This window comes from Octopus bimaculoides, chromosome 3, assembly GCF_046866305.1.
Source record: "Octopus bimaculoides isolate indiv1 chromosome 3, ASM4686630v1, whole genome shotgun sequence".
In the NCBI taxonomy this organism is placed as follows: Eukaryota; Metazoa; Mollusca; class Cephalopoda; order Octopoda; family Octopodidae; genus Octopus; species Octopus bimaculoides.
In genome coordinates, this window is record NC_142930.1 from 93,979,806 (window position 1) to 93,999,805 (window position 20,000).

Consider the following 20,000-nt stretch of genomic DNA (forward strand, 5'->3'; position numbering starts at 1 on the left):
TTCTGGGCGGTGATCCAGCATGGTCACAGTCTAATGACTGAAACAAATATAAGACAAAGATACGAGATAATGAATTTTCTAACCCATACCTTAAGCTTCATATTGCTCATCTTCTATCGACAAGCGGACGCATTTGTATAAATTACTAGTTGCTGAATACACACAGAAAGAAAAAAAAAACCGTCATGTATTTACACAACTTCAAACACAAGGATACATGATTAATATGATCTATGTAAATATATTCGTGAGCGTTTGTCAGCTTGTATATGAATGTGCATATGAACGTGTGCGCGTATGTGTAACTGTGAGTCAAAGTGTATTTATAATTTTGTGTATGCATATTTTTTTCATGCATTTTTGCACTATTATCTGTGACAATAGGGTAAAATGATGGAATTTAGTTGCCGCATAGTGAGTTCAAGCCGGAGGATAGCTCAGTAACTTTTAGCCTACATATTCTTTCGTCTCATGCTCTCTTTTTACCACAAAAGGTTCACAGCAATTCATTACTGGAACACATATATCTACTCACAAAACATACGTGTTTATTATATGTAAATAGATAATTATATATTCCATGTAAGTATTTATAAATGTGTGCATGTACACACACACACAAACACACACACACATACACACACACATATATATAAATGACATATCTTATACACATGTTATATACGTTATATCACACACACACACACATACACACACACACACACGCACACACACACACATACATATATATATAGGCAGATAGTTTTTAATAGTTAGCTTCTTTAAGGTGAAAGAATATACAATAAATCACTAGAAGCTAGGAAATACGTTTTGGGTAATTAAAGTGTATTCATAAATTACACTAATCATAATATACTTACATATATACATATATATATATGTATGTATGTATATATATATATATATATATATATATATATATATATATATATATATATATATATATATGTATATATATGTATATATATATATATATATATATATATATATATATATATATATATATATATATATATATATATATATATATATATATATATATATGAATGTACATGTATATATATATATATATATATATATATATATATATATATATATGAATGTATATATATATATATATATATATATATATATATATATATATATGAATGTATATATATATATATATATATATATATATATATATATATATATATATATATATATATATATATATATATATATATATATATATATATATATATGTATATATATATATATTCATATATATTAGTGACTTAACATTTTAAAAAATATTAATGCATTCAATTAGAAAGGTATGATACACAACAATATCGAGAAAGATTGAATATAATTATATTTCCTGGTTAAGTGTAGTGGAAGATATGGAATATATGTATTGTCTGCACTTTAACTTTTTTATTACATTTGTACGCATATTGATCTATATTTGTATAGATACAGGCATACACTCACATATATAAGCGTATATTTGCATACATATACAAATTTATATAGAAATTTATATATTTACTTATATGGAAGGATAAATTTATATTTATGTGCGTGTGTATAATGTATAATATATATATATTTCAGAGAGAGAGAGAGAGAGAGAGAGAGAGAGAGAGAGAGAGAGAGAGGGAGAGGCACAGAGAGAGGGAGAGAGAGAGAAGAAAGATAGAATTCCCCATAGAATGTTTTGAATGAATACACGCACATATAACACATTCGTGTAGACATGAACGTGAGAATACCCTTCACTGCTGAAATATACTCGGGAGAAAATGCTAGTCATTGTTAATAAATGTGAAAAAAAACATTCTTGGGTAATGAGCGACTGGTTTGGCGTCAGTATTTGATACGGTATAACGACGCAGAAATGCATTCATCCCGAGGTTTGTATGGGCTCTTTGATAGTCCAATGAGGTTTTACAAATATATTTTCTGCTGGGGTAATATTCTCCGTCGACTATTTCCTCTGAGAAATGTTTCCATACGTCCAAGTATAACGAAAGCATTAAAAGATTTCGAATAGGCATTTAGTGCTTTAAAGCACAGAGAATCAGAGACAGAGGAAAATTGTCCAGTGCCGGTGGTGGAACTGCTAGATGGTGATTAAACAATGATATAGAATAAAACCCTGACTAATAATGCACCGGTGACGGAAACAGCACGCAGATGAAAATTAGATATTAGCAACCCGGTGGCAGTATTAGTATCAGTTTTAGCACTTGTATGTGATGCTTTCTCAAGACAAATTCTGCAGTATTCCTATGTCATTATAGTGGAGGTGCAATGGCCCAGTGGTTAGGGCAGCGGACTCGCGGTCGGAGAACCGCAGTTTCGATTCCCAGACCGGGCGTTGTGAGTGTTTTTGAGCGAAAACACCTAAAGCAGCACGAGGCTCCGGCAGGGGATTGTGGTGAACCCTGCTGTACTCTTTCACTACAACTTTCTATCACTCTTACTTCCTGTTTCTGTTGTGCCTGTAATTCAAAGGGCCAGCCTTGTCACACTGTGTCACGCTGAATATCCCTGAGAACTACGTTAAGGGTACACGTGCTCAGCCACTTCCACGTTAATTTCACGAGCAAGCTGTTCCGTTGATCGGATCAACTGGAACCCACGACGTCGTAAGAGTGCCAACAACCTATGTTTTTATTATAGAGTCACGTTCAGTAAGATATAAAGGTTGCTATTTGGTACTAACATTGCTTTTGTCGCTAAAATCTAATATCTAATACACACGTATGTAGGACAGAATGAATAAGAGTGGTGGATGGGGCAATGCTGAAAAATAGATGGAGGTAGTAGTGATGTTAGTGATAGTGGTGTTGATTATGATGGTGGTGATTAGGGTAGCGTTGTCTTTGGAACTGTTGATGGAAATGAAGATGTTCATAAGCTTATATACGCACTCATACACACACATATACGCGCATATATACGCGCATATATATAAATTTGTAAGTTTGCGTGTACATGCTTGCCTGTATATGTGTTTGGAGACCTATACGTGTACTTGTGAACGTGTACACACACATACGTATACGTATACATATATGTATATGTATATGTATATGTATATGTATATGTATATATATATATAAATATATATATATATATATATATATATATATATATATATATATATATATATATATATATATATATATATATATATATATATATATATATATATATATATATATATATATATATATATATATAATATATTTCTATATGTATATATATATATATATACATAAATACTTAAGGGTACCGTATAAAAACAGACACTGATTCTGACTCCTACATATTGCTATACATACACACATTTGCATACATGAAACAAATATATCACATATATAAACTCACACACACACACACACACACACACACACACACACACACACACACACACACACACACACACACACACACACACACACACACACATATATATATATATATATATATATATATATATATATATATAAGTATATCGATATATGTTAAAATAACCATAGTGCAAAAAATGACGAAAGAATAAATGGAATAACACGGCTAAGGTTGTAAAATTAATAGGTAAAATATACATGATATAGTATATCACATGTGTACTATAATAAAATAAATGATAAAATATACATCATAATATATACAATACAAATTATGAGAAGCATGTATATCAGATGTAGAGAGTATATACTGAATATACAGGTACACAGGTTATGCAGTAAACACACACACTCACACAGACACATCCCCCCCCCACTCACATGCATGCATATAGGTTGATATGCAGGGTTCAAAATATACTCATAATTATGTTTAATGATAAAAATTAAGTTTAAAGATATGCATATATTTTAATGACATACGATATAAAGTCATCTAATATAGTATAAAAAGCGGTGCATCTATCTATCTATCTATCTATCTATCTATCTATCTATCTATCTATCTATCTATCTATCTATTTATCTCTCTCTCTCTCTCTCTCTCTCTCTATATATATATATATATATATATATATATATATATATATATATATATATATACAGAGAGAGAGAGAGAGAGAGAGAGAGAGAGAGAGAGAGAGAGAGAGAGAGAAAGTGAGAGAGAAGACAGAAATGCACACACACAAGCATGCACATATATACATACAGACACACAGAAATACCCAAACATAAACATATGTCAAATAAAAACGAATTAATATATGATACGTAAAAATAATTAGAAAACTGCAAAATAACATGCAAAAATGAAAAAAATTGTTTCTAGATCTTATTACGATGGTATTAGTTATATTTTGTGAGAGGAAATATATGAAATGAATCTTATAAAATGCTCATATAAACGTTGTACTAATTTGTTTAGCTTTTCTTAGGTAAGTTATGTATATAGACAGTTATTCAAATCGTCGGTTACTGGAACTGTCTGAAGAGTATAGATTCTCAAGTCAACCTTTAAAGACCTGTTCGATCATTCTGTTGAATAGCATATAATAGTTACATCGTATCTTCAATTTTTCTGCTAGACAAAAGTGACATCTCTTTGATTCATTGGTGAGTATGCTGGGGTCTTTGTAAGGATTGACCATTTCAACACAGCATTTTCTATTCATCTTTCAGGATCCATATATATTGTGCTAATGACGTAGTTATTCTATACTGAAAGTGTCGGAGGAGAATATATGTTGCGAACAGCGGCTTTTTTTAATGAATTGTTTGATTCACTTTTTGTCTTTGTTATAAAGCAAAATATTTTTTATACAAATGCATTAACAAGGCACTTTCCATTAGGAGACGAGAAACAGAGATGTTACAATAGCTCAGAAAAGAAAGTTCAGTCATATTTATAGTTATATATTTATGACACCTTACACTTATCTTTGATAACAAAGTTATAAGTTCAACTCTTCATAATTTTACTGCATTTTAATAAACAGCTTATAACATCTAAGTTCGCAAGGAAAATGGAAATACAGAATTTTTCTGTATTAGAAACGATGTTTAAACTAAAAAGAGGATTGAATCAGATTTTTCTCTTCCTGTGTACGTATTATCGGTGCTTTGTATATATTCTATTTTGTCTTTAAAGCCATTCTCCTCTGCTAAAGCATTATTCTAAAAAGAAGAGAATCTGTTGAAATGAGATGTTGGAACAATATTGCCGACTAAAATTTTAAGATTATAGGAAAATGATTTGATGCCTTATTTGTTGACAAGCTATTCATTGGGTTTCTGTAGGAGAGATATTTGCCTCTGTTTACAGTTAAAGCAATATCGAAGCAATTAAGAATTCTAACATTAATGTTGACTATGATTTCTTATACGAAAATTTCTCAATGTTTCTATTATTTTTTTTTCTAAATCTATGTAGGGTAGGATTATGAGAGTAATGTGATATAACGTGACCAACTTTTCTAATAGACCGAAGCTAATTACGGAAATTATTTTTGAAATGAGTTTATATATATATATATATATATATATATATATATATATATATATGTTCCTGCAAACAGACTTATAGAGAACGTCACGTTTGGAGACTAACAATCATACATTATTATGTAATGGCGAAATATAAGCACAGGCGTGGCTGTGTGTTAAGAAGTTTGCTTCCCAACCACAGGGGTCTGGGCTCGGTCCCACTGCGTGGTACCTTGGGCAAGTGTCTACTCTTATAATCTCGAGCAGACCGAAGTCTTGTGAGTGAATTTGATAGACGGAAAGTAAAAGAAGCTCGTTTTGTGTGTGTGTGTGTGTGTGTGTGTGTGTGTGTGTGTGTGTGTGTGTGTGTGCGCGTGTCTTTGTTTCTGTATTTGTCTTCTACCACCGCTTAACAATTAGTATTGGTTTGCTTACGTCTCTGTAACTTGACGGTTCGGCAAAACTGACTGATAGAATAAGTACTAGGCTTAAAAAAACGGGTTAAGGTCGATTCCATTTTTCAAAGTGATGTCCCAGCATAACTTGATAATTCGAACTCGTTGGGATTCGAAATCATAGAAATAAAGGGTAGCAGCGAAATGCCACATGAAATTTTGTCCGCTGCTCTACTGATTTTTGTAACTAATTTTGTCTTAATATTATTTTCTTAATAATTACAAAGCAAAATTGATTTCAGCGGAATTTGAACTCAGAACATAAGCAGCTATAATTAAATAATGCTAAAAATTTTGTCCGACGCTCTAATGATTCTACCTAATATATACGTTTGTAATATAGGAACGATACTTGAAATTTTGGTGGATGGGTTAGTCGATTAAATGAGGCATAGTATTAGTCTAGAATTGTATTTAGTCGATTCTGAATAGATTAAAGGCAAAGCTGACCTCAGCGGGATTTGGACACAGAACGTAAAGATCCGGAGCAAATACTACAAGGGAGCTTGTCCGACGGAATTTACTGCTCATCACGGGCTGATAGGAGACATTACAAATTCGCAATGATGATAATGATGACATCGATTTTGGCGCATTGTTACACATCTGTAGGTGAGGATGGTAGCTGTTGACTCCGATACAAATATTCTTTTGTTGTTGTAGGCATAGAGCCATTCTTTTGAGCGGGTGCACAGTCGATACCATCGACTGGTGTATTATTTTAAAGCAAAACTGAACTCTGGGTTAAGATTTGGGTTAAGAATATGAAGAATCAGAACAAATGTCACAAGATATTTTGTCCGAAGAATGGCGAACTAAAAGAAGAAGGAGGAAGGGGAGAGGAAGAAAGAAGAGTAGAAGTAGTTGTAGTAGTGGGATAAGAAGAAGAAGAAGAAGAAGAAGAAGAAGAAGAAGAAGAAGAAGAAGAAGGAGAAGAAGAAGAAGGGCAATACGTCTACGTCAAAAGAAAAATAAATATATCGATATGAACTTTAAAAACAGCGAACATATATATATATATATATATATATATATATATATATATATATATATATATATATATATATATACACATATGTGTATGCATGTATTTATGCATGAATTAATAAAGAAATTGACTCACCTATAAGGGGAACAAAATTAGAAGTAGCCGGCATATTTTCAGCAATCAGTAACATGAATACTGAGAAGGCAAGTAGCACAGTTAAACCGAGGGTAACTTTTTCTCCACTGTCTGGTCTCATCCAGAAACCCATCAGTGTCAGAATAGATAACATAACGCACGGAATGATGACGTTGTATGTATAATATAGAGTCCGTCGTCTCATATGGATATAGAAAGTGACATCTGGGAATGGTTCATCACAGCAAGCGTAGTACACTACATTCTTTTTTACCTACAAAACAGTTAATACGTATATACATACATACATACATATATGTATATATACATAATACATACATACAAAGATATATATATATATATGGGTAAAGCGAATGTTAAAAATAAGAAATAACAAAGCAATAAAAGTCAAAAGTATGTTCAGATGGAATGTATTAGCTTGACGCTCAGTAAAGGTGGATAAAAGAGTTGGTGTATAACGACGTTTCGAGCTTGGCTCTTTGTTAGAAAGAGGAAAGAAGAAAGGTCCGGAGAAGGAAAATAGTCCAGGGAAAACGCGTGTGGGGTTACATCGTGATATGTATATATAATTCTTTTTCTTTGGGTGGGGAAGAATTGATTCTCGAAGTACATACATAAAAAGTTATAAATGATGTCTGTATGTCAGTATATGTGTGTGTGTGTATGTAGGTATATATAAATGTACGTATTCACGCACACATATGTATATAAATGCAGTTTAACCTACATACATCACACAAACACGTACACACACAGATATATATATTCTTTATTTGCAACCAATGGCTTCATCCCGAAAGTACGCAGCTTTTCAAGTGTTGCACTCAAGAATGTTGGTAATCTGTCTCCATGTTGGATGTGACTACATGAGATTATACGAGAATTCAATATATGTTTTGGTTAATTGATACAGAGATAAGGGCGTAAGTAACTCATTTAGGAACTTCTTTAATTGTTGCTATCCTTGCTTTATATATGCAGGAGACTGACTGGGGGAGCAATGCCTATCATCGTCACAGATGGAGGAAGCAGGTTAAGGAGGGGGTCAACAACTTTGAGAAAGCACTTATTCAGCAGGAAGAATTTAAGCGTGCTCGAACATATATATGTAGGACAGGGAGGGAGTTGAAATAAAAGGAAAGAAAAAAAGTTTTTAGATGGTAAGGAAAAATACGGAGAGAAGTTTGTAATTGACAAATCAAGAAATTAAAGGGGAGAAGTATTGTTGGTTTAATATTTTATGGTAGTAAGAGTGGATAAGAAGGAAAATGTATGACGGTTAGGGGGAAAAAAAAGGAGGGTGGAGTTGTAACTATTTGAATTTTGAGAATAGTGACCCATGTTTGAATTTTGAGAATAGTGACCCATGTTTGTAGGGGAATATTATACTGCTGCGTTCATTGAGACAATCTGTGGATTGCAAAATAGCCAAGACCTCGACTATGCAGAGATCACACTTGTTATTATAATAGCTGTAAGGCTTGGCGTTGGTGACTATGGATCTCTTGAGAGTGTAAGGAGTTGAATCAAGCGTTAGTTAACTGATAAGTTGAGATAACGATGTACAGTTGGATTTTGTTTGGGACTTGAAGCTGAAGTCCCAAACAAAATCCAACTGTACATCGTTATCTCAACTTATCAGTTAACTAACGCTTGATTCAACTCCTTACACTCTCGCTTTGTATTCTTATTCGTACACCCGGCAACCCTGGTTGCCTACCGTGGAATATGAAAAGAACTTTTTTCAGTTTATCGTTCTTCGATAAAAAAAAAATATACAAACTTCCGTCCCAATAAACCATTATTGTCTATGAAAATGGTTGTTTTAATATTTACTACAGATTACTTGAAGCTAACTTTCTGCCTACACTTTGATTCCTGGATCTTACATTTATATATATATGCGCGCGCGCGCGTGTGTATGTATTTATGTATATGTATGTATATATGTATGTGTATATATATGCAGTCACTCTATAGTCCATATACATATATATATATGCATACATTTATACATGCATACATACATATATACATATATTCATACATAAACACATTCATTACAGACAGACAGACACACACACACACACACACACACACACACACACACACACACACACATATATATATATATATATTATATATATATATATATATATATATATATATATATATACATACATGCATATATATATTCCTATATACATATCTATATATACATACATCCATACATGCATACATATATGATTTGGTGTGTATACTTTTGAAACTCACCTTAACATCGACTAGAAGCCATTCACCGTTAGATACGAAATTATCCAGATCGATAGCTTTTTCGCTGTCATGTACATTTACTTGAAATCCGTCATAGGCCCATGAACCAAGTTTCATTCGACAGATCTGATCATCGAATGGGAAATATGTAATTTTGATGTCACAGGTACTCCTAAGTTTGACAATAGGTGGCCAGAACACTGTTCCGTCGCTGTGGACCATGGTCAACGCTTGCATGTAACCATGCGTATAATCGTCAGCACTAGGAAACGAAGAAATAGAAAACAAATAAGTGAATTTTTTATAAATTGATTTAAGCAATAAATAAACAGTTTACATTCTTCCTAGCGATACAATCGGCTTTTTCCATTTTCCTCAGTCTGAAATGAAGAGCAAGGGCCGAAAGTTTAATTTGTTCTTTCATCACAGCAAATGAACTTAGGCATATCTGGTGATTAATTTTTACTGACATAGATCATTACCAGTTTCGTTAGCTTTCTGAGAGCACCAAGTTAATGAATAAAAACTGATAATATTTTTAAAACATCACACCCCGAAGAAGAATTTGCATGTATACTTCCGGTCCTGTAGTGCGTTCCTTCTTCCATGCTCACTGCAGTAATTTACCCGCAAACATTTCAGTGAAAGCTATATCAATGAATTTTAAAACCAAGTTATTCCTTGAAACAATGAAGAAACTTCCACTTGGCTTGCCAAAAACACTAGAAATTGCTGCCAAGTAACCCGTGAATCTATACTTCTGTCTTAAAAGAGGGATACATTCGATAATTGGTCATGGCTGGATAAACTTGGATCGCAGGTCTACACTGCTCGATTAGGATCGAATCGGAACTAAGCTAAACAGCAAGAGAAAACAATTTGTCTTGCTTTCTCTACTCTTTTTCTTTGGTTGAGTTCTAGGATCATAATTATTTTCTTCCCAGCTAAGTGGAGACGGAAGCATATCGTAAAACTTTCTCAGGAAAAATCTCAATCTAGCTGACTACATTTTCACACTAATATACTCCACGACAGTATTCCTTTCTCTGCTGTCTCCAATGCTACCCATGCACAAAGGTTTTTTGACGATACAGCACTTGTCACGCGTACTTCCTCTCCAATGTGATGGATTTCTGCGGTCACATTATTTCGCCTGCTTTTCCATTTCTGCTGTGATATTCATTTGCATCATTTCTATTCAACACCTTTTTAACACCTTTTTCTACACCTCACATATAGCCTCTTTTATTTCCAGCATTTCACACATTATATAAACAATTGGATTTACAGCTATAACTTAACGTGGCTACGGACTTCAGCAACTATAATCTCCTTCACTTATGATGTTAAAGGCAGCTGGAGTTTTGCAGTGGTACTATCCTCAATTTATACATCCTCAATTATACATCCTCAATTTTTGTAAAACAGATCGTAATTGCAAGCCCCTCACATACGAACCTGCTAGCACATTTCTCCTTTCTTTCTTTATTTGTTATAGTTATGCCATATCACTAGAGGTTCCGAAAGGCCACATTCATAACAACTCATTTTAAACTTCATGCCAACCTGCAGCTATCAGTGACAGTTAAAGTATATTTCTCTCTAGAAATCACTTAAGATATTAATATATAGAGCCAAGGCTGCTCTTAATTGCCTATTTCTGCAGAAATTGGCTCTCTTTCAATTTCAAAGCAGAATTCCTTACTGCCTTATAGATAGAGCCTTGGTATGCTGTAAACGTTGGCAGAATGCGTCATCAAACCGAAAATCTGATGTTTTTTTCTTATTCTCTCCTTGTTTCCAGTATGGCAGTAATGTCATCTATAGAAATTCCCAGCAGGGATGCCAGTGTCTTCCGATCTTCATTTTCTCCTAGAAGTTTATTGCACTTCTCAATACCAAATTCATAGCCACCATGAAGAGGTGCGGAGAAATGGTATATCTCAACACGAAGGTCCAGTGTAGAAAGATTTTCCGACATTCATTTTAGCAGCATTGTATAAGAAAACCCTCATGCCGCTAGTTTTGTTCGATATCACTTCCATGCTACACTGAGAAATGATATCAAATAAAACTAATCAATTGATGATGCCCTCTCTGCCTTAGGCCACTGCAGACTTTTCTGCCGATCAATCGTCTTGTGTCACGATCCCTAGTTCATACGCTCGCTGCAGTAAACACATAAACACCCTTGATGATGAGGTATTGTTTGTAAATCTTGTATGAGATACCATTGTTGCCTGGACAATATTAAGATTATGCCTTCACAAAAGTATCGACTTCTCTGATACTGCGTCCGAAAAAGAGAGCTGAATCTCTTGTGCAAGTGGTAACAATACATCAGTGATTAGTTGTACTAAGAGGATAGATATATGTCCGAGTAAATATTATAAATTGTTCTCGTGTTCTTCCTTAGATTTTCACGAAATGGATTATAAGTGTTTTTCTCTCTCCTTCTCTCTCTCCCTCTCAATAAACACATACACTTATATATATGTATACATATATTTGTGCATATATAAGTATGTATACATACGTACATATATATATGTATATATATATATATATATATATATATATATATATATATATATATATACATATCTATATATGTGTATACTGACACACATACACACACAAACGTGTGTATGTGTGTATATCTATATCTATATCTATCTATCTATCTATCTATCTATCTATCTATCTATCTATATATATATATATATATATATATATATATATATATATATATATATATATATATATATATACATACGTATTGAGCCAAAATTATTTTTCTTCTTCTTTAATGATTCCCGTTCAGTTCTTAATATTCTAAAGTTATAAGGTGAGGCATAATAATAAACAAAATATATTAGGAGATTCAATAAAGAAAAAAAATCAAGGTGTTAAAAAGAATATAAATATCTTGCTCCAGAGGGCTAATGTCAAACTGTTATGAACACATTGAAAGAATAACTGTCAGATCTTCAGGTAATATATATACATTACAGAAATAGTTGCTTGTGACATTTAGTACATATAAACTTTGACTAGAAAAGGAAACAACAAACAAGAATTCGTGAAGAATAAAATCACTAAAACCGCTACAAAAACCAAACCAAGAAAACAATTACTCAATTTTCCGAAAACATTTTTGTTCTATTCTATGACTGTTTGCTCGTTCATTTCAAGTTTCCCATTAGCGTCCACCTATAATAATTTTCGATGTTGCCTATAATATATGCACTGTCTATCCACTCTCGGAGACTTCCTTGAAACTAATACGTCAAATATGCAAAGATTCATGTCAAGAGCCTGATATTTGTCACCGAACTTGAGCTTTCACACTCCTCGAAAAAGTCGGCATTAGTCAAAAAGATGTAGATGCTTTTAACTTTTTACACATACACACACGCGCGCGTGCGCTTGCGGACACACACACACACACGCACACTCACAAACATACACACAGAAATACACGTACAAACACAAATGCATACATATGTATAAACATGTATACATAAATGTTTCAATATATAAAGTCATACACATATACATATAAATACACGCACACAAATATATATATGTATATATATATATATATATATATATATATATATATATATATATATATATATATATATATATATATATATATATATATATATATATATATATATATATATATATATTTATATATATATTAAATAAATAGAGAAAAAGAGAGGCAGAGAGAGATAGATACTTGCGAATATGTACGTATAACTATACATATATATATACATATATATACATTCATACACATGCATTCATACATACATACATATATATAAACATGCATATATTAACTTATATATGTATACACATGTATAGACACACACCTGTGATTATATATGCACATATACGCACATAGTCATACATACATATATATACATATATATATATATATATATATATATATACACACACATAAATATATATCTAAGTGTATATATGTAGTCACTTATGCATATATACAGAAATACATAAATATATATACATGTATATATATATATATATATATATATATATATATATATATATATATATATATATATATATATATATATACACACACACATATATATGTGACATTAATAAAAATCTGTAAATGTACAAACATCCAGGTTTCTGAGTACCTTAATTTTCTATATATAATTTCTGTACATCACCTCCAAACCTTCAAATATATATATATATATATATATATATATATATATATATATATATATATATATATATATGTATGTATGTATGTATGTGTGTGTGTATATATGTATGTATGTATGTGTGTATGTGTGTATGTATACATAAATTCATACATACATGACAAGTGCTTATCAAATTCGGTCGTTTTCTGTCAATGCAGTCACTCAATAGTCTATAAATTCACTTAAATCATGCAACCATCCAACCAAGCAACCATTCGCTTGTCCCCTGCATTGACAAGGTCAGCTTCATTTTAACACTTTTATACGCTTTTCAGATTTTACGTATTGCATATCATCTATTTAATTATATTGAGTTTTCTGTGTGAGTTACTTTGTTTTTAATGATATTAGAATTATGCATTAACCGATATCATTGCGTGTCTAATATAATCAAACATATACAGAAAAATACAATGATATTTTTTTTAAAATGTACAAGTTGATATACTCACATAAAAGAAACACATACACACATACACATTTACACACATTTACACACATTGCATTTACACACATTGCGAAATTTGGCCGCTTCTATCTATCTATCTATCTATCTATCTACACATACATACATACGTAAATGCATATATTTTTTATCTTTTACTTGTTTCAGTCATTAGGTTGTGGCCATGCTGGGGCATCGCCTTGAAGAAATTTTAGTCGAATGAATCGATCCCAGTACTCTTTTTCTTTAAGCCTTGTACTTCTTCTATCGTTTACTTTTTCCAAACCGTTAAGTTACGTGGACATAAGCACACTAGCACTGATTGTCAAGCGGTGGTGGTGGTGGGGGCCAAACACACACACACACACACACATGTATATACACGATGGGCTCCTTTCAGTTTCCGTCTACCAAGGTTTAGTCAAACAAGTTGATCCCAGTACTTATTTTTAAAACCTGTTACTTATTCTATCGGTATCTTATTGCCGAAACACTAAGTCACTGGAATGGAAACATACATTTGTATATATATATATATATATATATATATATATATATATATATACAAGGATACATTAAATGCGTTGTACAGTCGTAAGTAACTCTCTTTTTTATACAATCTCAATGTAGGAAAAACAAAAGAAAAAAAGCCAAATCAGAGGCATTGGTTATATTCTTAGTTGATATTTCAACAGGAACAAACTTCCCCTTTCTCACTGCTTCTTGATGTACTACACATAATGGACAACTGTACTTTCTGTGTTAAATTAGACAAAACGAAGAATAATTAAGTAAAAAGTATATTTTACACTGACTGAAACATAATGCGATCTTAATTACTTAAAATATTTATTTTGACACAGAGAGCATAATTAATACGTTCACTAAAACTATAACCAATTTAACATCAAAGACAGAATAGATATTGTGCACTCAGAAGAAGCTTAAATAATATTAAAAGAGCAGAATCAAATTTTCTCATCATCCAACTACAAAACTAATCAAACTGATTTTATGACCGTTGGTTCATACATTCCTTCAATTCCAAAATTACAAAGCAACCCCAGCCCCGCTATTTCTATTTTGAAATAACAGATTTTCCAATAATCGAATGGTTCATGGTTATCTAAAATAAAACGAATAATTACAGCTTTCAGTTCAATGTTTGAGATTGTTGTCCTCCAAATACCAAGGTAATATTGGGTTTCAAATTTTGGTACAAGGCCAGCAATTCTAGGGAGGAGTTAAGTCGATTACATCGATCCCAGTGACCAACTGGTAGTTATTAGATCTACTTTGACAGGATGAAAGGCGAAGTCGACTTTTGGCGAAAATTGAACTAAAAACGTACAGACATAAGAAAAGCCGCTATGCATTTTGTCGGCATTGCAAATGGTTATGCCAGCTTGCTGTGTATTATTACCGTGGTAATAATAAATGATGTAATTAACGATGTGAAACTATATCACACTTGAAACAACTGAATATTGAAACTATCTTGCAAGCAAGAAAATCTACATTATTTTCAATAGAAAACCGTGGTTAAAAAGGCAAAAGACTAAATACTTCTAAGTTGGTATGGTTGCAGAAGCATCTGCAGAAGTAAACTGCTATATAGGCTTATACATTTTGAATTTATCAAATCACTAATTTTCCCACAATCGGGAGAATTTTACAAGATGATAGTCTTATTATCTTTAGCAACTATAATAAAAAGCAAACTATAAAAGCATTCTTCAACTTTTACAATGCTTTTGGTTTTAAAGTTACTGTTAAAACCTGCCAAAAGCAATTAACGTTTTGGACATCACATTAATTCAGGATAACTCAACATACAGAAAATCAATCGAGAAAGAGACTACATTCAGAAATACACTAACCACTCGGCGAAAATTGCAAATATTCTAGTCCTTAAAATATCAATCAGAATCTCTCGATTATCTTCTAACGAAACATTTACATCATTAAAAGTTGCGGTTTACCCTCAAGAAATAAAACACCACAAACCACTATACTCCATTCTCAACTCAGAAAGAGAAATAAAATAAATACATCAGAATAATCTACTGTATAAGTTATAAATAAAATCCATGTAACTAGAAAATTATCTCATCTTTTGCAAAAATACTTCATACTCAATCACAAATAATAGAAGTCATTACATAAAAACAACATGAAAATTACCTGCTCTACCAATGATAACTTCTCATAAATATTATCGAATTCTAACCAAATAAACTAAAATAAGAAAAACCTGATAAGTTCAATACAAACAACTATCGTGTTTTCCAGCATGTTTTTCGAAATTTTCACGGCAAAATTTTAAGAGAAGTAGATCCAAATTTAAAAAGAAGTAGGTCGACTTATGTACCAAGACGACTTTGAGGACAACAATTCCAGAAGAAACCTCTGGCGTTCTCGGCTCCCGGACTATATCCCTGTTCACTGTTACTATCTGCTTTTATAGCAAGTTGATGCAGGTAGTTTATCCCATCCCTCTCCATGAAATTGAAAAAAAAGATTTCGCTTAGGCATGGCATTTATGTATGTATGTATGTATGTATGTATGTATGTATGTATGTATGTATGTATACACTCACACACATACCTATATTTCCTTAATTCCGTTTTCTGCACAAAAGATGAAGAAAGAAACCATATATTAAAACTTGTTAAAACTTGTTTCAAGTAAAATGAAATAAGCACTTACCTGTTATAAAGCACAATATCGGGAAGCCATAATTTGTTGCACGGAATACGCAATACTGATAAATTGTTGTAATCAGCTGGATCCCAGATTAGTTTTTCATCTTTCCACGACTGAAAAGATAGGAAAGTGAAAAGTATTAAATTTAAAATATACTCTGTGACTGATAACGTTAGGCAATGCATAATTCTGATGCCTTCTCTATTTGATACATACAAATGAAAGAATATGAATTTTGGACGCGTTTTGTTTTTAAAACCGCTCAGTTTATTTATGTTTCAGGTAAGGCTGCCGAGAATTACTAAAATGTGTCCGGTACTATGTCGCGTAGGATGGTCCCCAGATATTTGTTCCTACTTTTGATTTTTTAATATATCAGCTCAGGTTATAAAGTGTTGAAACATGTTGGGAATTATCTTTAGACTATAAAAAAGTTATTAGCAAACATCTAGCAATTTTTGCTCAAGTAACACTTATTCGGCATTTTTGTTTTTAAAATATATCATCTGAGGTTTAAAAAAATGTTGAAATCAGCCCAGAATTATCACCAAGCTATAAAAAATTATTAGTAAATAAGTAAATATCATTTTTTACTTCCCACTTAATTGATTCTACTTCAGTTTTTCTTTTATAAGTCAACTGAGAATATCCAGGATAGCAAAGGTATGGAAAAATAATATTAGTAATCTCCTAATATCATTTTTCATTTGAACCTAATTTTGATCATGTTTTAACTACTTTTATCTCTCGGTCGAGGAGGCCCAAAATAGCTACAACAAGTCCAAGAATTGTCGCACGTACTACGAAAAGAAATTAATACTTGTCACACTTATTCCTATTTCTTTATTGCCCACAAGGGGCTAAACATAGAGGAGACAAACAAGGACAGACAAAGGGATTAAGTTCTTGTAAGGTTACATCGACCCCAGTGGGTAACTGGTACTTATTTAATCGACCCCGAAAGGATGAAAGGCTAAATCGACCTCGGCGGAATTTGAGCTCAGAACGTAACGGCAGACTGCTAAGCATTTTGCCCGGCATGCTAACAATTCTGCCAGATCGCCACCTTTTGCCAAACTTATTCCTCTCGTCGCATATTTGATTTTACTTTATAGTTTTAATGTCCCAAGCAGTAAGCAGGCTCTCACACGCTTTATTATTATACATGATGCGGATAGTGTTGCATAAATACATCAATTTTAAACAATTCTCTTTCCAAACACCCGCAGATGTATATCTCTGCATTATTATTTAGTGATTCGTTCACGAATACTCAAATATGTTACAGAGGTATCATGTATCAGTTAAAAATGCCCCACATCGCTAATACATGTCCGTAGATGTTTCCCATACTTACTGAAAATGTGAAGCAATAATACTCATAATTTTTCAACATTATCATTTTCAACCACATATACTGATCTAAAAATCAAATTTTCTTTAACTCGCAGTTACTCCTTTTGAAACTATCACTAGTATATAAATTCAGTGTGAAATAAATCAATGTAAATCTTCCCATCAATTCTAAACTAACCTTTGCACTCTGGCTTGATACTCACGACTAGAATTAAGGTCAACTCCTGCAAATATGAAGTGTGATTAATCGAAAGAAAACATTGCAACACTAATGTATTGGCATGGCTATGTGGTTACGAAGTACGCTTCGAAAACCACGCGGTTGCGGGTTCAATCCATCGCAAGACATCGCGAGCAACAAGTGTCTTTTACTGTTACCCTGGGCTGACCAGTGTGATGAGTTAATTTGGTAGACAGAAACTGTGTAGAAGCTTATCGCACACACACACACACACACACACACACACATAACATCTCTGATTCATGAGAAGCGATAAATTATTCGACTCAATACAAATGTAGAGTATTCTTTAATACATTATAATTGAAAGGCTTCAATTTCCCGTACTCAGAATTGCTTGTTTCCGATCAACAGCTGGCAAACTGAGCCTGGTTTTCTTTTGAATATCGACTGTCCGAACACGTTTTGAAATATGAATGAAAGCTTGAAGTAGACGCTTATACTTATGATCTCTTAATTTAAAAACCTTTGTGAACGACATGTTCAAAAACGGCTGCAGCTCAGGATTTTGATTTTTTTCTGGTTCTCGTGGCAATATTATTATAAACGTCAGAAATTCCATACAGTCGAAGGCATGAAACTATGTTGTTGCTTAAGAAATGTACCACAATAAAAAGTTTAAGTAATACTTTTAATTAATGTTTTTAAAAGCAATGTGAGTGTGCAGGCGATCATTTTGCATGCGACTGTGCAGACGCATACATATACACATATATGCACTCATAGACACACACATATATACAAAATTATATATTTATGTATACATACTTGTATACACATACACTATATATATATATTTTTTTTTTATTGCCCACAAGGGGCTAAACAAGGACAGACAAAGGGATTGAGTCGATTACATCGACCCCAGTGCGTAACTGGTACTTTATTTATCGACCCCGAAGGGATGAAAGGCAAAGTCGACCTCGGTGGAATTTGAACTCAGAACGTAACGGCAGACGAAATACCACTAAGCATTTCGCCCGGCGCGCTAACGTTTCTGCCAGCTCGCACCCTTACATACACTATCTATCTATCCATCTATCTATATATATATATATATATATATATATATATATATATATATATATATATATATATATATATATATATATATATATATATATATATATATATATATCTATATATATATATATATATATCTATATATATATATATATATATATATATATATATATATATATACATATATATATATATATATATATATATATATATATATATATATATATATATATATATATATATATATATATATATATATATATATATATATATATATATACATATATATATATATATATATATATATTTTCACACACAAATAAGCACCCACACATATTAAAATATATATCACTAAAACTTATTAAATAAAGCTTTCGAAAATCCACGTTTTTCATTCTGAACCCGAACGAAATTCGGGGAGGCTTGTATTTGCATAAATGATTCTTAGCCGCATGCATACAAGGCGTTAACAGACCATTTCTTTTGTTCAAACTAATGGTGCTTTAAGTCGCAATTCTCAGTTTTTTATTCAGACAAAGATCACACCGCATTTTGAACTTGAAGCTCTAGTTCCTGTATGGCTGGAGGACTTGTCTTATGCAAGAACCATAAAAACTTCGACAAAACCGTAGCA

The 20,000-nt window shown here is 32.1% G+C and overlaps 1 protein-coding gene across 2 annotated transcripts in view; it reads right to left on the minus strand.

Moving 5' to 3' along the window:
- LOC106880955 (neuronal acetylcholine receptor subunit alpha-10) overlaps window positions 1–20,000 on the minus strand; it is a 608,885-nt gene that overhangs the window by 54,955 nt on the left and 533,930 nt on the right. For both annotated transcript variants that reach the window (XM_089349378.1, XM_089349377.1), the window contains 3 exons: window positions 16,750–16,859; window positions 9,342–9,603; window positions 7,047–7,320 (listed from right to left, as the gene is read on the minus strand). In XM_089349378.1, the coding sequence (XP_089205504.1) occupies window positions 7,047–7,320; window positions 9,342–9,603; window positions 16,750–16,859 (646 nt within the window). The remainder of the gene's footprint in view (window positions 1–7,046; window positions 7,321–9,341; window positions 9,604–16,749; window positions 16,860–20,000) is intronic.